The sequence below is a fragment of the Balaenoptera physalus genome (assembly GCF_965194825.1).
Source record: "Balaenoptera physalus genome assembly, chromosome: 3".
Classification (NCBI taxonomy): Eukaryota; Metazoa; Chordata; class Mammalia; order Artiodactyla; family Balaenopteridae; genus Balaenoptera; species Balaenoptera physalus.
Window position 1 is genome coordinate 161,088,222 of NC_138890.1, and position 24,901 is coordinate 161,113,122.

General features: G+C 31.2%; 1 protein-coding gene across 8 annotated transcripts in view; it reads left to right on the forward strand.

The window, feature by feature from the left end:
- The window catches only part of CDH18 (cadherin 18), a 988,723-nt gene that overhangs the window by 932,782 nt on the left and 31,040 nt on the right, over positions 1–24,901 (forward strand). For all 8 annotated transcript variants that reach the window (XM_082453751.1, XM_082453750.1, XM_082453747.1 and 5 more), the window contains one exon: positions 16,129–16,250. In XM_082453751.1, the coding sequence (XP_082309877.1) occupies positions 16,129–16,250 (122 nt within the window). The remainder of the gene's footprint in view (positions 1–16,128; positions 16,251–24,901) is intronic.

Below are 24,901 nucleotides of genomic sequence, written 5' to 3' on the forward strand. Positions count from 1 at the left end.
GCTATGTAAATCACCCAGGGTCACATTCGACTCTTCTCTTTCTGTCATGCTGCACTTCTAGTTCATCAGACACTTCTGTCAGATATACTTTAAAAAATATCCATGAGGCAACCACTTCTTCCTATTTCCATCACTCCCACCCCTGTCTAAATAACCATCACTCCCACTGGATTATTGCAATAGCTTTCTAAATAGTCTAAATAGTCTTTAACCCTTGCCTCCTTTAATCTGCCGTAATGCTCCTTTGAAATCATAAGTAATACCACGTAGTTATTTTTTTCAGTATGACAAAATACTCCCAAAGAAATTAAGGCTGCAAAACATGACAGTCATATAGGGTGAACCAAGATACACACACACACACACACACACACACACACACACATTCACACTCACATCCTGCCATCAAAGCGTAAAGATAAGGCATGTCTTCTGTTTTCAACTTAGTTCTGGGTAGAGGAAGTGAAAATGTGAAAATGTTACCTGTTAGAAACACTGAGTATGTGACACTTCTTACATGTCATTTCACATCACATTGGCCTCAATGACTCTTTGACAAGTGTGAAACAGAAATGTTTTCAAACAACTAAAGTGGAGGAGGTTAACATTGCTACTTTGGAAGTTCTTAGAAAGAAAGAAAATTATCTCAGAAGGAAGGTTTAAGATTCAATAAGGAATGATGACAAAGCAAACGGTACACATGAGGACACTGACTCTGTAATAACATAAAATGTCAAATTTGATGCATTAACAAAACCTCAAGCATCATCATCATCACCATAACTTATAGGCATAAACTTGCAAGACTTGATTGGAATTAAAGCATTTAAAAGTCCTTACAGGGCTTCCCTGGTGGCGCAGAGGTTAAGAATCTGCCTGCCAATGCAGGGACACGGGTCTGAGCCCTCGTCCAGGAAGATCCCACATGCCACGGAGCAACTAAGCCCATGTGCCACAACTACTGAGCCTGCGCTCTAGAGCCCGTGAGCCACAACTACTGAAGCCTGTGTGCCTAGAGCCCATGCTCCGCAACAAGAGAAGCCACCGCAATGAGAAGCCCACACACTGCAACGAAGAGTAACCCCCGCTTGCCTCAAGTAGAGAAAGCCCGTGCACAGCAACAAAGACCCAACACAGCCAAAAATAAAATAAATAAATAAATAAATAAAATAAAAGTTCTTGTAATGTTCAGGAAGAAAGTGAAGATGCCAATTGTTTCTAGATTTTTCAGAGTTACACAAGCATGTTAACATTTCTAGATTTAAAAAATAAAAGAAATTTAGTATACAGATGTAAAATTAGAACGGAAATTTAATAAGAATAAAACCTTAATCTACTGGAAAGTAATATTATAAAGAATTAAAAACAGAAAAATTAGGACAAATTTGAAGCACACAATAAAGTGGTAAAAATATATATTAATAACCAAAGTGGCATAAATGAGATAAACAAACAATGTTACCATACTGAAGTGAAATAAGAAAAAATAATCTTTATGCTGTTCCTAATAGGCACATGATAAGATATAAAGATATAGAAAGTTTTAAAATAATAGAATACAATAAAAAATAGACAATACTAACCAAAAGAAATCTGGCAGAACTGTTAGTATCAGACAAAATATACTTTAAAACAAAAAGCTATCAGGATGATAAGAAAGTCACCCAGTGATGTAACCATTTGGAACTTTTATGCACCTAATTAAATGCATTCAAAATAAACAAAAAACATAATCATGGAGGAAAATGGTAACAGATCTCTCTCAGAAACATTTTATTAAGCAAACCAAAGAGTCAGTAATGATAAAAGTGTTTCAAAGAACAAAAGAAAAACACTTGAGTTTAACTACATATATATATGTATATATATTTTTCAGTAAACTTAAGGAATACATATTTTCAAACAAACACATAAAGCAAAATATACTAACATTGATGACATATTAAACCATGTAGCAATTTTGAAAAATAAATGTGTTAATACAATTTGCATCCTTTGAAAACCATGCGAATTGCTAAAAGACAGTTATTGGCAGGCCAGTGGGGAGAATGGACAGCCACTGCAACAAACAGTTGAAGACAGAGGTACGTCATCTGACTGAAAATGAAAGTACACTGGGCTTCCCTGGTGGCGCAGTGGTTGAGGGTCTGCCTGATAATGCAGGGGACACGGGTTCGAGCCCTGGTCTGGGAAGATCCCACATGCCGCGGAGCAACTGGGCCCGTGAGCCACAACTGCTGAGCCTGCGCGTCTGGAGCCTGTGACCCACAACGGGAGAGGCCGCGATAGTGAGAGGCCCGCGCACCGCGTTGAAGAGTGGCCCCCGCTCTCTGCAACTAGAGAAAGCCCTCGCATGAAACGAAGACCCAACACAGCTAAAAATAAATAAATAAATAAATAAAGTAGCTATTAATTAAAAAAAAAAAAAACAAGATTATTTGGCTTCACCCTCAGAGTCTCTGACTCTGTAGATCTGGGGTGGGGACAATACTTAAAAAAAAAAAAAAAAAAAAAATGAAAGTACACTTATTTAGCTACCTCACAACCATAAAAAATAAGCACTTCCAATTTGTGGAAGAAAAAAATTAAACCTTAAATGAAATGTAGGATAATATGACTATGACTTAGGAAAAGAGAAAGTTTTATAAAAGTACAAATTGTAAAACCCTTAAAGGAAGACACGGATAAACAAAACTATGAAAATTGTGCTTAGCTGGTAATTAGAACATAATTTGAAATAATGGAAGATATGTATATGTATGTGTATGTACACACATATCTCTATTAATATATGGATACATTAAAATAATTGGACCAACTATTTTTCAACTGGTGTTGTAAGATATATCAAATATTGATATATTGATATCTTAAGTATATAGTCAGTTTAAGTAATAAAATAAACACTAATTTAAGAGCCACCCACCTTGAAGAAATAAGCTTTACATGTGCCTCACTGTGACATTCCTCTCCATTTCACCCAGAGCTCATCAATATTGAATTTTGTATTATTTGTTCCTTTGTTTTCTTTATAGTTTTACCAAATACAGTTTGGCCATTTATCTATATTTATGTATAAAACTACATCTTTATACTTATTGACTCATGGGCATTGTAAATATAAGTGGCCTAATATTATATGCAGTTTCTGTGAATTTTCTATTTTGGTGCTGTGTTTTAAAGATTCATCCATGTAGAGAAGTACAGCAAAAATTTATTCATTTTCACTGTGATGAGAAAATAAATGTATTTTAACTAATGCATACAACTTCCAATGGCTTTGGGTTGTTTTCTATTTTTTATAGCTTCAGGTATTATTAATATTGCTGATATTACTTGTCTTATACATGGTTCTTATTGCATGTGAAAAACTTCTCTAGGTATATACCAAGAGTGTACATACTAAGAGCATATATTTCTAGAAGTATTCTCAAATATTTTTCAAAAAGAGAATGTTTAACATATGTTTTTAATAAATATGTAACGATATTCAATGATTGACTCTGAAATTAGTGTGTATGTTTAATATGTGAGTTAAAGATCTCAACCAATAGATTTCATTTTATGCAGAAAAATTCCACTCTAAAATGTTTGTATTCAGTTCCAAAATTACACTAACTGTCCTAAGTCTCACCTTTCTTGTTCCTTGAAATTGTAAGAATTTAAAGGTTATAGAAAAGATGTTTTAATATCTTGTATATGAATCTGGACACATTTTAGATATTTTTTATAAATGTAGACTGCTCTGGCTTTTTTATTGTTTTCATTATATATACTTCTCCACTTTTACTTCTGTATTCATGAAGGGTATTGATTTATATCTAATTATCATTGTATTATCAATAAAGTCCTTATATTTTCTAGTAGGCAGTAATGCATAATACTTAAGAATACTAAATCTGAAGTAAGGGAGGCTCTAGTTAGATTCTGTTTCTGTTCATTATAAGTAGTTGGAACTTGGGGAAATTACTTAACAAAAATATTACATATTTTCTTATCTACAACAAAGGATTACAGTAAGGATTAAATGAAGTATCTTCACCCAGTATCTGGCACATGGTGTCATAATAAATGTCAGTTCTTATCATTATTATAAATATGACTGAACTATATGCTAAATTAATATCAGTCATTACTTGGTACATCTTCATGGGGCTTAGGGACAAAATTACATTTTGGAAACTACTAAAAAGTAGCACACAGATCAAAAAGTTGGAAATACATTTTTATAAATTATTATATATAATGATAAAATATTCTAGCATCTATGTCAACATTTAGAAAATGATTTTACATTGGAGCCCTGTTAAAATACATTAATTAAACTCTCTTAACGATGATTGATTTTGTGTAACACTTACTTAGTTGATGCCCACAATCAACTGTATGCCAGTAATTAGAATAGGATTCTGTCTAGGATGTATGAGCATTCTCTTCTCCTTAACTAAGGGTCTTTTTTTAAAAAAAGGATAATACTGACATTTACTAAAACATACAGATCTCCTTACACTTCAATGGATTTTCAAAGGCACACTTCCATGTAATTACATCCCTATCAAGATACAGGACATTTCTGTACCTTCAGAGTGGTTCTCCTTTACAGTCAATCCCCTTACCCTTCATTCCTCAGAGGTAACAATATTGTGATTTATTCTATCACGTTCAATATATAGAATTTCATATAAATGGAATCAACAAGTGTATAAGATTTGGGACATACAGTATATATACTTTGGGCTGCTTTTGAACAACATAATATTTTGAAATTAAACCATATTTCTTAGTAGCAGTAATTTATTTCTTGTTATTTATAAATAATATTCCTTTATGAATATAACATAATTTGTCTATTTTTCTGTTGGTGAGCGGTCAATTTGTTTCCTGTTTGGGGCTATTATTTGTAAAACTCCTATAAATATTTGTACCCCAGTATTTGTATGGCTATGTTTTCATTTTTCTGGATAAATACCTATGAGTTGAATGTTTCCATCACACAATATGTGCACGTTTAACTTTATGAAAAACAAACTGTTTTTCAATGTTGTTGTAACATTTGTCATTGTTAGAGATTTCAGTAATTAAAATGGGAAACAGAAGCTTAGGTTATTTTCCTTATCAAAACTATGTTCCTTGGAGCCACAATATTACGATGGTTTTCATGCTCTTGTACATTGGATGTCTTAAGCTGAGTGCAGTTTAGGGGATCCTTTCTAATTACAGGAAGGTACTTCTTTCCTTCAACACTGTGATCTGACCTGGGACAAATCCGTACTATACACTATGTAAATGGCTAACAAGTCAATTGCAAACCAAGTGAATGTACAAATCTTAGTGCTGGTGCTGAAATCTCTTCAGGAGAGTCATCATGATCTCAAAGTTTCTTTCAAAATTTGCAAGCATCAAGTGTCAATCATAACTGAAGATGGAACAGTAATGAATGTTGAATTCTCATGCTTTAGGTGTACTTCTTTATTAGAGTTTTTGATTCTCTGCTACTTTACCATACTGTTTCATTTAAATTTCCCACATGCTAACTTCATTTGTGCGATTGAAATAAAATTGCAGTATATAAAAAAATATTAAAAAATAAAATAAAAAATAAAAACATGAGAATTCTGGCTCTGTGCCTCATCATTTGGAGTAGATAATCTCTTTAAATTTTAGCCATTCATTTGGGAGTGTAGTAGAGTTACATTGTGTTACTAATTTCTGTATCTTTAATGATAAAAGATGCTAAACAGTTTTTCACATCTGTACTGGTCATATGTGTATATTACTCTGTGGTAGCATTTGCCCACTTTGTTTTGAGTTGATTTCTTATAATTAAATATTGTAAGAATTATTTTTATATTCTGAACATAAATTCTTGGAGATATAACATAATATGAATATTTCCATTATGAGCCTTGCTGTTTTGTTTACTTAACTGTATTTTTCAAAGAACAGAAAATTGTAATTATCATGAGTTAACATTATCAGTTTTTCTTTTATAATGTCATCCCTTTGCCTTGTCTATAACATGTTTGCCTACCCAGGACTATGAATATTTTCTTCTAATAGCTTTGTATTTTTAGTTCGTAAGTTTAGGTTCAACCCTCATCTAGAATTGTTTGTGCCTGAGTGATGTAGGGATGGGAGTAGATTATTTTCCCATACAGGAAAATGACTGAATCACTTTGGAAAATTTGACAAAAATCAATTTACCATATACACCTGTTACTATTTTTGGATACTCTTTCCTGTTCTATTGATTTCTTTGTCTACACTACTATATGTGTCTGTATGCCAATGGCACATTATCTTCATTACTGTAACTTTACAGAGAATTTTGAAATCAGGAAGCAAAAGGTTTACAACTATGATCATCATTTTCACAATGGATTTAGAATTCTGGATTTTTTTTTGCATTTCCTTATAAGTTTTAGAAACAGTGTGCCAATTTCTACCAAAAAAAGAAAAAAGCTGCTGAGATTTGGATTGGTATTGGATTAAAATTTATAAATCATTTGGGGAGAATTGACATTTTAATAGTGTCAAATCTTCTAATCCATGTATAAGGTATATATCTCCATTAATTTAATTATTCCTTGATTTCTCCCAGCAATGTATTGTAGTTTTCATGTGGGAGTATTATGCATCTTTTGTAAAATTTGTCTCTGAGAATTTTGTGATTTTTTAGGCCATTTTACACATTTTTAAACAAATATTTATTAATTAAAGCTTTATTTCCATAATATTTAAATTTAAAAATCTAATATCATTATTCATAATACAATTAATATCTAAACTAAGTGATACTGTTTCTTGGCTCCAAATCAAAAATCTCAGAATATACCACTGTTTTGTTTAGAAGTCAGATTTATAAAGCAGTAATTTACATAGTAACATCACTTTTTTTTAAGTATAAATTTTGGTGAATTTTGCAGAGACATCTAGTCATATGAGTAATGCCACAAAAATGATATAGCATAATTCTATCACTTTCAGAAAGTTCTCTTTGAAATGATTTCCCTTCCCCTACTTCCAAATCTTAGAAACTAGTGATTGATTTCTGAGTCAATAGTTTTGCTTTTCCTAGATGTAATAAAAATGAAAGGTAAAACATATAGACTCTTTTGATTGGCTTTTTTTCATATAGCATATGCTTTTGATATCTGTCCATGACATTATCAATAGGTAATTACCAGTTATTCTCTTATATGAATGTATACCACACTGTTTATTTTTAAATTTGTTGATGGAAATATGACTTGTTTCCACCTTTTAGCTATTCTAAATAAAGCTTCTATCAATATTTACAATCAGATTTTCTGAGGACATATGTTTTAGTTTACCTCGGGTCAATAGGTAGAGGTGGGATTGTTGGGCCAAATAGTATGTTTAAGTTATAAAAATATGCCGAATTGTTTCCCAAAGTGGCTATTACCATTGCCACCAACAGTTACTCCTCAGCCTTGACATTGTCAGTGTATCCACCTGCCCCCCATTCTAGTGTGTAGGGACATAACATTGTTATTTCAATTTGCATTTCACTACAGACCAGTGATGCTGAAAATATTTTTATGTGCTTACATCTATATATCTGCTGTGGTGAAATTGCTGTTAAAATTTGTGCACATTTTTATAAGGTTGCTTAGCTTTTTAGAATTTAGTTTTGAGATTTTAATATATTATGGATATATTACTTTATCAGGTATCTGCTTTTCAAATATTTTTTCATATTCTGTGTCTTATCTTTTCATTTCCTTAATAAACATTACTTTACAGAGCTGTTTGAGGAAGGGTAAGTTTTTGGAAAAAGTATAATTGTATATTTTTGGTTTATTTTATGATTCTTGACTTTTTTGGCATTATCTAAGAAATGTTTGCTAAAACATAAGGTAATAAATCTTTTACCATATTAGTTATTATATATTTAAATGTAAGGTTTTACATTTTGGTCTATGGTTTACTTTGAGCCATGTTTTGTATATAATGAGAGGTAAGAATCAAGATTAATTTACTTTACACATGAATTTACAACACACCCACAATTTGTTATAAATGCTAATATTTATCTACTTAATTATCATGATAACTTTGACCATAAACACTGGACTCTCTTCCATGCATACCAACAGTTTTATTTATATATATATATAAAATATATATAATTTATAATATTATATAAATTATATAATAAATATATTATAAAACTTCAGGGAATTTCATTAAAAAATGTTGCTGTACTTAAATTATTTTGAATTTATCTTCATGTTTTCCTTCACTTGGATTAAATCAATTTTGTATTCTTCGACGAGGCAGTGCATGTGGTTTTTACAGGACTGATGACAGTAACCCCAAGCAGCCCATCCATTCTCAGAGATAAGACTTTATCTCTACATCCAGAGATCTGAGATTGGTGAATGATTATGTAGTCAAATATTTTAATACAAATATTTAAAATATATATGTATCTAATTTGTATTAATGAATTCTTGTTAGCTATTTTGTTATAATTAACAAAACCACTTTGAGGTGTTGGCTGTATATGATAAGAAAATTTTTATTATCCTTATATTGCTCATGCAGAAAATGAAAAAGAATATAAAATGATTTATTTTATTAGTGAACTTTTAGGCAGCATAAAAATATGACTGCAAATATAAGCTCAAAGGACAGAACAATAGTTGATCACAAGCTGAATTTTGGGAACCCTAACAAAGATAAAAGCTATAATAGTTCATAGGCATTACAGAAGAATAGACCAAGATGGAAAATAAATGTTAAAACTGAATTATTACTTAAAACATAGAAAATAAACATTACATTTGTTAGATTCTTTAATATAATTGGATGGGCCAATTGTGACATTTTAATAGAGTTTTTTTAAAACGTATTTTTAATTAATTTTATAATCAATAGCAAATACTTAGATTGCCCATCCCAATGTAATGATTTTCACATAGAGGTGAATTATTTTGACTACAGTTCTGATCTGTAGAACAAAGACAGTGTTCATTCTTGAAATAAAAGATATGACAAAGTTTTGAAGCCTCCAACTTATACTAATCTCAGGCAATAACACTAAAGACATATTAGAAGTGTTGGAGGATCTATGGGTAACTAGGAAAAAAATAATGTCCTTAAGGAAGCTGAGATTTATTTTAAGTAATTCACTTCAACCTGGGATCTTTATTGATGACCAGGGTGTTAATAAGATTTTATATTGTAAACTGACAAAAAATTAAGTAATTGCATGGAATGAGTTTTGAGTGATGCATTTCTAATTGCCTTATAATTTTTGAAGGTGCTTCTAGGCAAGTATTAGTTTTCTTTAACTATTATGAAATAAGTAAGTGATCTAAAACATGTAGGGTTGCTTTAGTTTTCTATTGTATAATAATCACAGAATGCTTTATTTTAAACCATTTTGTTTGACTACAGGAAAGAGATGTTTGAGGATTAATCTACTAGATATCAGATATATATTCTTATCCATTATGACAAATTATTTTTATTACAATATTTGATTTCTCAATTAATATTTAAACAACATATAAAGAAGGGAAAGAAGGAGAGAAAAAAGGGCATATTAGGGACACCAGGCACATACCAGACATTGTGATAATTTTTTCCATAAAGTAATTCTTACATATATTAAATACATATTAATGAGTTTCTATTACTTATTAACTATTTTATCTTATTTTTTGCCTATATATTAAATGACTTTCATATACAAGATTTTAAAAAGACAAGAAAAAATATCAAAACTACCTTTGTTTCCAAACAAATATACCATGTGGAATATTTGAGGTTCACTTGAGCACTTACTTGTTTGCAAAACTTATTTTTATATACATTGTTTAAGGAAATGGTGGAAACATGTTTGTTCATAAATAAAATATTAGCCAAGCATGTTAAAATGTTCTGTCACCTGTGCATATTAACTTTTGAGAGTGCAGACTGTTTTGGTTTGTAGATATTTGCTTATAGTGAAATCTTTTCATAGAAATCAAAGAAGCAGACTACAAAAATAAAATTTATTAATGCATCGTTATAAGCGTGGACATTTATGAAATTTAGACAGCTATAAATATAATCATTTAATTAAATTTGTAATCACTGCAGTTTAGTATTTTAGTAGTATATAAGGTTTTTCATTGTGAGTGACTTTTCATAAAGAAAAAGAATGAAACCACATTTTCAGAAAAATAATCTACATGATATAAACAAGAAAATTTAATATATTTATATATTTTCTAACTATTTAATACTAACTTCAGAATATGAATAATTAGAAATCTACTGAATTCCCTGGTAAACCTTGCTACATATACTAATGAATATGATTTAGGTTTTTAGGAGGGCATATTTAAGTAATAATGGCTTTGCAGTAAACATATGTTACATACATAAGTCACAATTTCAAAGAAGACAAATTGAAAAAATACTAATATTGAATCTGTTTTCTCCAATCCATATTGATAATGGGAAATCTAGAGGGGGGCATATTTCACAGTTTCTGTGTTCTCTAGAGCCCAACATAGTAGCGAGTTCATATCAGATTTTCAACGTAACTCACTAGATAAAATAGATTATTCTTCAAGTTATTGTGAATCCTCTACATATCTTTTTTATTTATTTATTTTTTTTAACATCTTTATTGGAGTATAATTGCTTTACAATGGTGTGTTAGTTTCTGCTTTATAACAAAGTGAATCAGTTATACATATACATATGTCCCCATATCTCTTCCCTCTTGCGTCTCCCTCCCTCCCACCCTCCCTATCCTACCCCTCTAGGTGGTCACAAAGCACCAAGGTGATTTCCCTGTGCTATGCAGCTGCTTCCCACTAACTATCTATTTTACATTTGGTAGTGTATATATGTCCATGCCACTCTCTCACTTTGTCCCAGCTTACCCTTACCCCTCCCCGTATCCTCAAGTCCATTCTCTAGTAGGTCTGTGTCTTTATTCCCCTCTACATATCTTAACATGCAGTTTGCATTTGCACTGGGATACAACCTTCACTGCATCCTTATCTCCATAGGGGGCGCTCTGCTGATGTGAGCTCCTGTTCCACCTGTACTGCATAAAATCTGGATCATTTGTACATAGTACAGGATAGTTTGTGCCGAAAATCCCATGTATAGGATTGTCAGTGTGCCATCTATTTTGTTCTTGATTCTGTTTTGTCCTTCATTTTCAGAAAGGATTAAAATTGGTATTCTGCTCTCTCCCAGTCTCAGTGTTTTAAAGTTTACATAGCTTCCTTAATTGTTTCTCAGAAACACAGTTTGGCACGTTACATGATTCTTATTCCTGTTTACAGATTAAATAATTAAGGTATAGAAATAACAAATAACTTTCCAAAGTTCATGTTCCTTAAGAATTCTGGAAAGGGCCTCCTACTGACGTTTGTCTGAATATGGTGTATTTTATTTACTCTGACATCAAAAGGACTGAAAACTGATTTTTAGAAATGAAGCATGGACCTAAAAATAATAGTAACAATAATAGAAATGTTGCATTAAGAACTCCAGGGACATTATCCAATTTTTGCCTTAGCAAAGTGCTTCTCACACACATGAATATGCTCACATTTATAGGTAAAGTGATTGGCATCCAAAGGGTAGAATACTAACCCTAGGACTGTGGGAAATGAGAAATAAAAACCCAAAGGAACTTGCCAATTTACTAACATAGATTTAGCTAATTTCATTATTGAGCAGAAAATACTAGAATGAGTGTAGGTAGGCCACAAGTGGTTACAAAACTGTAGTGGGGTTTCAGCTCTAATTATCTGGAATTTAAAGCTACAGGTTTTATACACCATCCTACTTTTAGGAAATAGACAGCAATTATTCAATTTGCATCAGTAATGACGTTAAGCTTACTCTGACATTCTGTTTTTCATAACTCTTTATCCGTATCTCCTGAGGCTCCCCTGAGAGTGCATGTCCTACAGATCATTAGTTGCATCTACAGTAAGGTTAGATTCAGTTTAACTTCCCCGCAGAACACAAAATGGTAGTAAGCCTACAGACAAATCAGTATCTGTCTGATCTCAGCCCTGTACTTTTAATCCTTAAGTGATGGAATAGTAATTGTACACTGGAGATATACAATAACATTGGAGCAACATGGAGAGAGTCTGTTTCCATCCAGAAGGATTTAGTTTCCTGTACCCAAGTATGGAATGTGGCCAGGCTATGCCAGTTCCAAAGGACAGCGTGAGCGATGCAGAGGTGGGGCAGTGAGAAGGTGATGCTTGAAAACGGTCAAATGCTTAGGTGTTTTTTTATTCTATTCCTTCCTCAAGATACAGTCTTTCCAGAATCCTCTCTTACAAAACAGTTTTCTGATACACCAAGGTTGCTTCTAACCCTTTCTGTTCAGAAAAGGAGCAGAGAACTATTTACTCATTTTAAGGCTGCTGATACCAATGATTAAAACTAACAATATTATTCTTGCCTCAGATTTCTGGAACAGATTGCTTTTGTCTGCTCTTAAATGTAAGCAAATACCTGGTTGAGAAATATAGGACTACACTAACAAATATACAATGGTTACAATAGAAAAGATGTATTTATATAGTGGCAGTAGTAAGGCCTGAGAAGTAAACCATAACCTTGGCTTTGCCAAGATATGTCATTTAAACAGTGTCAATTTCCATTTTGTAATTTACAAAATGAGATTTCAGGCTGAATATTCTCTTTCAGTTTTAAAATTATAAAAAGATCAAGTATTAGCTTCTAGAAAAGCTTAGCAATGCTTTTTCATAATAAGTCACTCTAAATAAGGAAATATTTAAATTAGCATTTTACTAGTTTTAATTTCATGGATCTATTTATGTTTATAATATAAAATATTATATTAATTAATTATCTAATATAATACATAAGCATCTCATTATCTTTCACTGTATAGTGACAAAAATTCATTAATGCCAATTCTGGTAGCTATTATATATTAAGCAATCTACACAATACATTAATTTTAAGATGTTTTTGTAACTTTTTTATGTATATTTAATGTAGTACTCAACACTTACAAAGAAGATATTGCAAAACGTAATAACAAATAAATTTTAACATATCACTGTACTTAAGAATTAGTGTTATTAGGAACATAGCCTCAACAATATACTATTTCATTTTGCAATCAGTTATTTAGTTTTGCATGTTTTTTTTCAGCTTTGCAAAATTCTACCAGTTTGAATGCAATCTTCTGAGACGTTTCTGAAAAAAATATTTCAGTCAACATTTTGTTTCTAAGATTGTCCCTAATGTTGTAATGTTGCTATTCATTTATTTTCTCTATGATATAAATAATCACATATTGCATCTATTCAGCCGTTGTTGGACATTCGTAATTTCCTGTTGTTGTTCCTATTAATTGTGCTGGTGGTGTATGTTTTCAAGAGATTTTCCTTTGGATATGATCCAAGGAAATGGCTGGATCTTGGACGTGAGAGTATACAACCATATGAATTATTACATGTGGTTTACTTTAATTTTCAGTCATTCCCATTGGTCTATATCCAATCCAGCGCTTGGAGAATCTTGTCAAACTTCTTAATATTGTGTCAATATTGTTGGGATTAAATGATAACTTATTTTGGTTAAGCTGTATTTCTTTAAATACTATTGATGTTGAAAACTTTTTCACGTTTATTTGCCATTTATATTACTTCTGTTAAATGTTTGTTCTTCGTTTTACCCATTTTTATATTGAGCTATCTCTTTTTCTTATTGATTCAATACATTGCACTATATATTAGAGATACAGATCCTTTGTCAGTTGTGTGTGCTGCAAATATTTTCACTCATTTTGTGGCATTTTGTCCTCTTTGTGGCATATTTGGAGGAAATGAAAAAAGTCACATTTCACTGTAATCAAATTTATCAATGCTTCCTTTATGATTAGTGCATTTTATATTTTGAAATCTTTCATGAGCTTTAATATATTACATGCTAATATTTTTTCTAAAGTATGTATAGTTTTTGCCTTATATATTTAAGTCCCTAGTTATTCAAAATGTATTTTTGTGTATAGTGTAGTTATGGCCCATTTTATAATGATGATAATGACGTGGTAACAAGCTTTACTAAAACTATTTCTTGATCAATCTGTACTTTCCCCATTGATCTGCAATAGCATTATTACCATATATTAAATTTCTATATATAGTGGATCTGTGGCTGTGTTCTGTTTTCTGTTTCTGTTAGTCTATCCCTTCGACGCTGTCAAAGTGACCTAGGTTCTAATACCAAATAATAAAGCTTGACAAATGGTAAAGCAATTATCCTTTATTGTACTTCACACAAGTCTGGACAATCTTAGTACTTACAAATCTTAGAATCGGCTTTCAGTTTCTGTGAACATTTCTCATTGGATGTCTATTAGATTACATCAAAAATACACAACAATTTGGAGAGGCTGGCTTTATTTACGATATTTTGTCTTCCAACCACATAGGCAATATACCTCTTAATTACTTTAGATCTACTTTAATGACATTCAGTAAAATGTTTTGCATATGTCTTTCATATACTTTGTTAGATTTATTTCAAGGATCCTTATAGTTTTGTTTATTAACTCTTGTTAGTTTTTGACCATTAAGAATAATGTTTGTTGTACTTTTTGTTATTGTTTGTTGAATGTATCCTTAATCAGCTTGAGAGGATACATTCTGTTCCTAGTTTGCTAAGAGTTTTTTTTTTTTTTTTTGATTTTGCTTTGTTTTGTTTAGAATGTATGAATATTAAATTTTATTTTTTGTTTTTTCTATGTGTATTAAGATAAGCATCTATGTGTTTTTTGGTCCCTCCTTTAATTCATTAACTTTTTGGATAACTTTTATGCTTTTTAAAATTCCCTTCTTCATTTCTTCTCTCCCTGCCGCCTGCCTTCCTTCCTCCCTCCCTCCCTTCTTTCTTTCCTTGGTTTAATGCCAAACTATGCAAGCATTCCTAGAACTAAACTGATGACAGACTTTCATTTCCATTCCAGTAGAGTGGGTTTGGTATTATTTTGTTTAGTCCAATGACAGCTAATATCTCTCATGAGTGGGAACATATGGTATTGATATGAAAGTTTTACTGGCCACAAAAAACAAGTTGTAGAGTATTTCCTCCTTACTCTGTCTTCTGGGGAAAAGATGTATAAGACTGAAGTTACCTGTATCTTTAACTTTAGATAAAATTATCTAGGCCTGATTTTTTACCTAAAAATTGAGTTTCTTTGGTTATTGTAGTACTAATCTGATTTTCTACTTCTTTTAAAAGTACCTATGGCATGTCTAATCCATCCATTTTCTTAATGGATAATTAAATAATGGATAATTTAAAAATCCATTATCTTTAATATCTTCTGTGTATGTATATATATTCCCTTTTTCCTAATGTGTTTAGTTTTTGCCTTCTCATTAATTTTTCCATTATGAATTCTTCAGTTTTAGCTTTGATGCATAAAATAAACCAAACATTTATCTTTTCTTATATCTCAGAACTAATAAACTTACTGAAATATGAGAAGACTGCACTCAAGAAGTATTTTAAAATATTAACTGTAATATTTTGATGTTTACCAGAGTTATATATGAATTCCATGCTAAGTTCTAATTTAAATTATTTTTCCGCAAGTATGACTTGACACCACAAACTGCATATATTCTCCCGTAAGAAAAATTTTACCCTGGTGTAAAGAACTTTACTTTCTATTTTCTCCAAGTTGATTTAGACTTGAAACCTTGAATGTTTTAAAGATCATGTGATTTTTTTCCAACTACTCTGTTTTTCTTAGATTAATGATGAAACCAGTTGTTCATCCCTTAGACTCTGACAGCATACAATGAATTCTGACAACTTTCTCCCATTTCAGTTCCTGAATAACATGTAATTTCCTTGATATGACAAAATATCATTTTAGCATTCATGTCATGCCTTGGTGTTCATTTTTCATTTTTCTGTAAGTTAATGAGTTCTAACAAAGAGTGCCATCATAAAGATGTCTTTTGCCAAAAGTCCTGCTGCAGCATATGGGGCTAGTGACAAGCTACAGTATTAAGGAGATTGGTTTTAAACCAAGCCTGTAAAGTATGCATGGAAAGACTAAATGCATCCCTATGTGTTTTGCAGACAATCCGAGTTTGCTGAGCCATGTCACAGTGGTTATTAGAGTTCTGGATATCAATGACAATCCGCCCGAACTTGCCAGGGAATATGATATTGTTGTCTGTGAAAATTCTAAGCCTGGCCAGGTAAGTTAATTTTTTCCTTCCTAGCATTTGAATGGAAGAAAAATAAGGAGTTCTATTTCTATTATTCTTAGGTATAATCCTCAAAGATCCCCCAGTGTTATTTTTGTGCTTAGTAAAAAATAATTTTATAAAGCTTTATTTTAAGTACCAAATAGATTTTTTGAGACTCATAGAAAATACATTTTCTCCAGATCCCAAATGTAATTCAACAAATGAACTCATTCATGTATGCATTTATTATACCAATAAAATGATATTGAATGATTTGGGTACAACCCTGTATTAAATGAGGAGGAAACAGTGAACTCTTCCTGTCCTAATGAAGCTTAGAGACTAGAGTGGGGAGGAGAGACTGGCCTGATCTACGTATTTTGGAGGGAACGAGGGAGTCACATACAGTGGCCATTGAGTGGTATTGATACTAGAAGATGATTAGGTTTTAACATGAAGAGTGTGAATGATTGGTGGAGGTGGGGAGAGTGAAGGATGGAGAGAAGAGCTTGAACATGACATGAATCTGGATGTAACACGGCAGCCAGTTAAAGGAGCATGACAATTCCGAAGGGAAGCCAGTGTTTTGACGCCCATAAAGCAAGTGGGACATGGGAAGGGAATGTGCATCTGTCTTCTCTGCTGTGTAACAAATTACACAAACTTAGCAGCTTAAAACAACACATATTTATCATCTCATAGTTTCTGCAGATCAGAATTCTGCTCATGGCTTAGCTAGGTCTTTGGAGGAGTCTCATAAGACGTAATCAAGCTGAGTTCTTACCTGAGGCTTGGGGATCTCTTCCGAGCTCACGGCGTTGTTGGTAGCATTCAGTTACTTTCAGCTGCAGACCTGAGAGCTTCAGGATGTTCCTTGGCTCTTCAGTGTTCCCCAGAGTTCTGAGATGCCACCCACAGTTTGTGTGTGTGTGTGTGTGTGTCATATGGCTTCCCCAACATGGCCACTTACTTCATCAAACAAGTAAAGAGAGTCTCTCTGGTGAGTCTGACAGTCTCATATAATGTAATGTAATCAGTGTAATATATCAACAGTGTTGCCACATTCTATTGGCCAGAAGCGGGACGCAAATCACAAAGACTTTAGGGGAAGGGATTACAAAGAGCCATGCATTCCATGATGGACACCTTGAAGTCTGTTGGCCACAGATGAATTGAGAAAAGTCAAAAGGGTCTAGGTCCAGCTGAGTCAGATAGCCCCTTTTACTATCTTTGGCAAACCAGAATAAATATATCATCCAAAATTATTTTAAATCATTTTGAAGCTTGTGACAAAATTATAGTCCTGAGAAACATTGCCTTGTGTATTTGTATATGAGGGACAATCAATTATGGCTTGATAAAGTTATCATTGATTATATGTTTTTAATATTTCCAGGGGAGGTATTTACATATATATAAATGGAGGGCACTTTATATAAAAACATGAAATTTTCTCATGTTCATCTCTCACAAGAAAATTAGAAAATATGAATGAGGACAAAATGACTGAAAATTATATTTGAAAGTATTTACAGGTTATCTGGTTTACTCTTAGCAATGTATTAAGATTATCACTTCCAGTGCTTAAATATTTTTCCATATCACCATTTCAAAAACAGTAAAGAATTTTATGGTACAGATACATAATGATTTACTTACCAAATCATACTTCAATTGTGTTAGAAATGGATGCACACATGCTGGAATTATTTTCTTAACATATATTATACAAGTACAATTGAGAAAAATTTTAAACATGCAAATAGAAAATTTAGATTTTAAAAAATTCAGCCACTTAATATAGGATTTCAATTTTGTTAATAACAGATTAGACATAGCTGAAGAGAAAATAGTGAACGGGAAAGTAGATTAGATTAAATATTCATGTTAAAGCGTGGAAAGACAAGAAGATAGAAAACATTAATAAGAATATGAAAGATATGGAGCATGCAGGTCTAATACACAAGTTATACAATTCTCAGAGGGATATTAAAAAAGAGAATTGGGCAGAAGTAATATTTGTGGAGATCATGACTGAAAATTTTTCCATACTGTTGGCAAGCAACAAGTCAAAAATTCAAGAAGCATAGAGAAAAACAAAAACAAAAATCTAAGCAACTGTTTACAAAAATAACTATACCTAGATGAATTGAAATAAAATTTCAGAAATAAAATTAAGCTGAAAATTTAAAACATCTAGAGAAAAAAGACATAATACTGTTAGGGGTAAAAAACAGATGTAGTGCCAGGCAAAGCGTTCTTAGATGACACCAAAAGCATAATCCATAAAAGAAAAAAATTGATAAGTTGGACTTGATCAAAACTAAATATTTTTGCTTTCTGAAAGATCCTGTTAAGAGGATAAGAAGAAAAACCACATAGTGGGAAAAGATACTTGCAAACCGTTTATCCAATGAAGGATTAGTATGTAGAATATAAAAATAATACTCAAAACCTTTAAAAGAACAATTTCAAAAGCTGATTATTTAATCAGGAAGAATGAAAGATTAAAAAAAAAAAAGACAAGATAAATCCAAAGAGCCAGAGATACTATCTGACAACCATGAATTCTTTTGTGTACCAAAAATCGTCCTTAAAAATAAAGACAAGGGTCTGGGGCACGCGGCGGCGGGTGTGGCGGCGCCGGGGAGGCGCGGTCTGGGAAGCCAGCGGCCGGGGAAGGGGCTTAAAAAAATAAATAAATAAATAAATAAATAAAGACAAGAAAAACTCGTATTTAGGCAAAAAAAAAAAGTGAAAATTCCTTGCCAATACACACATTAAGGCTTTTTTTGGAAAAAGAAAAAAGAAAATAATCAAATTGGCATCTTGGAGTGGCAAGAATCCTTAAAGACCAAAGCAATCAGTAAATATATTGTTGACAATAAATTATTAATGAGTGAATAGAAAACAAAGTAATATTTTCTGGGGTTTAAAATATACATAGTATACATGGGAACAAGGTATCAGAAGGAAGGAGACAAAGTTAAAATATTCTAAACTCCTTAAATTTGGGGTAATTGATAAACTACTAATTTATAATAGATTTTATGTGTCAAGAATGAATACAGTAATTTTTAGTTTAAGTAATAAAATAGTAAAAGACTATGTAACTAACAAGATAATAGAAATTGGAATTTAAAATGCTCCTAAATAAAGTGATGTTGACAGTTTTATTTCTTGACCTTTATTATGTTTATTAAAATGTTCATTCAATTAAATAATTCACACATTTACAAAATTGTTGCATGTGATTTTATCTTGCTTTTTTATATTTTATGATACAAAGATAAAGGGAAAAAATCGTTTTATATAGGACCTATTTTCAAGGATTCTAGAAGGGCATATTTCAAAACTAAAATGTAAAGAATAAAATATGAAGTTTATAACCAATTTAATATTTCCAAAATAACCCTGTGAATTTCTGTGACTTTTTAAAATTCAAAGTTAGAATGACAAATTTTCATATTTACTGTTGAGATATAGTTTTGTTTTATAACACAAGATAAGCAAAATAAAAGAGAAAGTCTTAGTACACAAATTTATAATAGCTAGGTAGAAGTCATGGTAATTTTTTTAAAAACCAAGAAATAAGATAATAAATATGGAACAAGTAGAAAAATAAAAAGCAAACAAATATAATGTAAACTTAAAGAAGTATATATCAATATTTATGTTAAAATAAAATCACCAAAATATTTAAGAAATGTCTACAGAGAAGATTATTGTGCTGAGAGTTTTAGTATGCTTCTGCCAGAAACTGATAGAATAATCACATAAAATTTTATTAAGGAAACTAAAAATTGAATACCACAATTAACAAACTTTACTGTTTAACAAATATACAACATTGCATTGAACAACTTTAGATTATGCATTCTTTCAAAATTTACACAAAACTTTGACCAAAATTTACCATATTCAGGACCACAAGGCAAGTATTAATAATTTTCAAAGAATTAGCCTCATTTTTATTACAATAAAATAATGCAAGATACTAATTCAAAAATATTGCTAGAAATACTCCATCAGAAATGAAGAAAGACACTTTTAAATAAGCCATGAGCCAATAAAGTAATAAAAATTGAAAATATTCAAATGGAATGATAATCAAAATATACTGTATCAAAAAGGAAAAAAGGGCAATCAGTTTTTTACTCATTTTATGCTGACAACAAACTTTGAAATCAAAACCTGAGAAGGATATAATTTGAATTATAGATATTCTCTTTCATGAACATAGAAATACCATAAATAAAATATTGTCAAAGCAAATCCAGAAAAAATAATTACTTTAAAATGAAAAGGAGAAAAATTAAAATTCATTTTGATGGGTGAAGTCAAAGGTTTTGATAAAATTAAACATTCATTAATAATAACAATACTACTAATAATAGTGGTAATACTACTATACAGTAGTTGAATTTGTGAATAAAATTGATACTTGTGCTAAATATAAGGTCAATATAAATGTATTTCTTCTTTTTCTTTATATTAGAAACAATTAGAAAATGAAACTTAAAACACTATACCATTTAATATCACTTTAAGAAAATAAAATATCTAGAAATAAATATTGCTTTTCTTAGGTATCAATTACCTAATCTATAAATAACAACTTTTAGTAAACTTAGGACCTTTCCCTCACTGAATCTTTGTTTCTTTGGTTCCTAGGTTATTCAGAGAATTTAAACTTAGATAATTTGAAATGTGACATAAAGAGTCAAAAATCATCAGCTTTTTTTAGATGTTTTCTTTTTAGACTATTTCTTTTAAAAATTTTGTTTTAATTAACTAATTAATTAATTAATAATTTTTACTTCAAAGATAAAGTGTGATCTTGTATTAGGAGCAACTCACATGTACCAGTTTTGTAGGTATAGGTGAAACTGCTGGATTTCTGAGCCAATGATACTCAGCCCTTGCTCTTGGATCAGCTGATCCTTCCCCTGTGGATGTAAACATCTTCTCTGTAATCAAAAATGCTAGTCTCAGTTTTCTGGCTTGCACTCTCTTCATATTGGCATGTGACCTTGACTTTTTCCATTGACCTCGCATGTTGTCCACTTTTTGCTCATGAGGAAGTCCCTTCAGGCATTCTCACTGGCCATGCTTTCCTCTTAATGTCACATTGTTAGCCTGGGTCCTTCTGTTTTACCCTCTACACTGACCACCTAAACTCTGTAGTCTTCCTAAGAAGTAATTTAATGTGATGTTGACAAGTGGTCTCTTCATCTCTAAAATGAAGAAAATTGTCAGAATTTCGGGGCCCTTCCAAGCCTGAGATTCTATGAGTATATGACTAGATAAGTCTTAAATTCCTTTAAGTGTGGGTTGTCCTGTTCTCCTCAGGTGAAAAGTTATTCCATTTTTTAGAGAGGGTTAAATCCGTGACAAACCATTTCTTTTGTGAGCCCCATTAACCATTTATATAGTATTTATCTTATTTTCATATAACTGTTACTATTTTCAAGAAGTAATTGCTAGACCGAGCCCCCCAAAGTTCTAATATACTTTAAGTTATGTGATTACTGCTTATTCTTTGTAAACTATATTCACATTTAAGCATCATTGCTGTCTTTAGTATTGCATGATTTTCGATGTCACTGTAAGAAAACTGGATTCTTTATGTTATCTGAGCTTTTGTTTCCAACTCTTTCACCAAAATGAATTTAGACATTTCATTGAGGGAATAAAAACATCATTTTAAAAGTATTGCTTATTACACCTGAATTTAAAGAAATCATTACCCATTCATGTAGTCAATTGTATGATTAACCCATTACAGTGGAAAATTGTCTGAATCTTTCTATTATTTAATTTTGAGGTCTTTGGTTCATTTACTCTTATGGTTGTAGCATTTCTGGAGAAACTGTATATTTTGATGCAGGGATGGAATAGGAAACTATTTAAATAATGATTTGTGAAATAGCTTTTCTGAAGTGTATTTGTATTGCGACAGTTCCTCTTTCTATGACAATAGCTTTTAGAATTACAGACCCTTCTGTTATGGATGTTGTGCATTTAAATGTAACAGCATGTGGCTACAGCAAAGAGACTGGTTTTTTCTGAAAGCAGAGGTTCAAACCACATGTAAGAACAGAGTTCAGGTCGATTCAGGTATCAATATAAACTTCAACAATATATTTCTCTGAGTTAATATATTTTCCTGTTCTGAAAAAAATCTTTTAAGTAACTTGCATAAAAAATACTAAAAAGAAAATCATGCATGCATGAAATTTGAAATCAGTTCCCAAAGAAGAGTGAATTCAAAATAGTTGAGATGTGCCTACACCTAGAAACTTTGAGAAATAACAAAGGGAATGCTTTCTGTCTTATTCATATTGACTTTTCCCTCTGTATTTTTTCTTTTTAGAAGTAAACTTAGAAAACATAACATATAAAAGAAAACATTTTATTACATAACACCAGCCTCTGCCCCCATGATATCCATGGTATTACTGATATTATTAACAGTACAACTTTGTATGGAAAAAGTTAACTAGATCAGTAGAGATTTTACATCTTATCAAAGATAAACCTCAGCTAACTAACAAAAGTTGGTATTATTCTCAAATGAAATGATCATTTGAGATCATATTATAAGGCAAACTCTATTCATTAAAAGAAGATGCAATGCATTCCATAGAATTTCCTTTTTAATTTGTTTTAGTTAGGGTTAGCTCATTTATCAAATAGAAGACTATGTTATTTGTATAAATTTCTGACACTATTTTTCCTAATTAAAGCACTCTAGAAGTGATAGATTTTAAATATGTTTTAAACACATTTAAACAAGGGGTTACATTTATTTAATAAAAGGAATATAAAATTGGTTTTAATTATTTTCTACCAAAAGTGAATCATCATTCATGGGCATTATCAAAAAATTCTGCTAGTAATTATTTGTAAATACCATCCATCAATTTGAGTTTTCTCTCCCTTTGTTAGAGTAAATCTCAGATCTTTCAAAATAATCAAATACTTTGTGTACTTATTGCATAATGTGAAAGTGATAGAAAACATTGGAGTCCAGTTAGAAGGAAAGAGAGTCAGAAAATACATTTTTTATGGATCATACATCACCAACTAGCTGCACAGAGAGCGCAGGTAGCACAGTGTAGATAAATCACTAAGTCTGAAAAAATGGTAGAAAATATTGATGAATGGAAACATGACAATTATCTGATATCTGCCAGAAGTTTAAATCTTCTAAAAGTCATGAACATGTTAACTTCTTAGGTATGTTCTCTATTAAAAGTCTGAGGAAACAAATGGAAATCCCATTTCCTAATGAAAGAGAAAAGGTGATTAGTAAAACAACCAAAAAAGAAATTGAATATACCTTCTCTCATCAAGAGAATATCTAGGAGCTCTAGATTAAAAAAAAAAGACCAACATACTAGGTTTTTAGAAGCATCTCTCAGAAATATTACGGAAAAATATTTAAGTACAGATGCATGTCCAACAGTTCTACAAAAGTTCAAGATGAATCGTTCACTCTTAAACAAAATGTGGTAACCAACTTATCATTTACTATGTAGATGAGACTGAGAACCCTTTCTGAGGAAGAAAAATTTGCCATAAGTGAGCTTCCTGGTAAATTGAGATTTGAAATTGCCTGTATAAAAATGGAAGGGATATTTATATTTTAGAGATAACAAAAAAATAGTAAACATAATATAATATGAATTATATCAGTGTTTAACAAATTGAATAAGCTCATGTTTGTAAAAATTTAAGAAAATTTAAAACAAGTGATAAATTAACTTTGAAATGAGAAGAAAAGAAAATTGTTCCAAAGCATTGATAACAGAAAACATAAATAGCTCAGTTTATTTAAATTAATTGTTCTTTACCAATCCCCTCCAGAGTTACATTCTAGGATAAGAAGTGAACTTGCAAATGTGTCAGTATGTTATGAGGTATCATTGAGGAAATAGGATTGTAAATTGGAGAATCACAATGAGTGAAGAATAAGAGTGAGAAGACATGTATTTTCCCAAAGAAAAATTTATACCGCCGTCCCTTAGAATCTGTGGGGAATTGGTTCCAGGACCCCGCCCCCCTCAAGATAACGGAATCCACAAGTGCTCAAATCCCTTATACCAAATGGTGTAGTGTTTGCATATAACCTACACACATCCTCCCATATACTTTAAATCATCTCTTATAATATCTTATAATACCTAATACAATGTGAATACTATGTAAATTGTTGTAAATACAATGTAAATGCCATCTAAATAGTTGCCACTGCATGGCATCAAGTTTTACTTTTTGGAACTTTCTGGAATTTTTAAAAATATTTTTGGCCCGTGGTGGTTGAAACCACAGATTTAGAACCACAGACATGGAGGGCTGACAGTATTTCTTTTATCTAACCCTGAAAACAACCTTGAAAATTTGATATTTTATTTCAATTTGATACTAAGTAACTAACGTGCAGAAAATGTAGTTGTGCTCTTCAGATTTTGCACACTCTAAACGCTATGGAGCTTTTCCTGCGCTTGAGAAAAATCATAAAGATTGCTTCTGATTATCCATCAGTTTATTCTATTTATAGTCAAAAGGCGATAGCAAGAAAAAATATATGTATCTGTCCAGATGCTAGTTGTGCTTTCAATGAAAAAAAAAAAAAAAGCAACTTGTAAATTTTC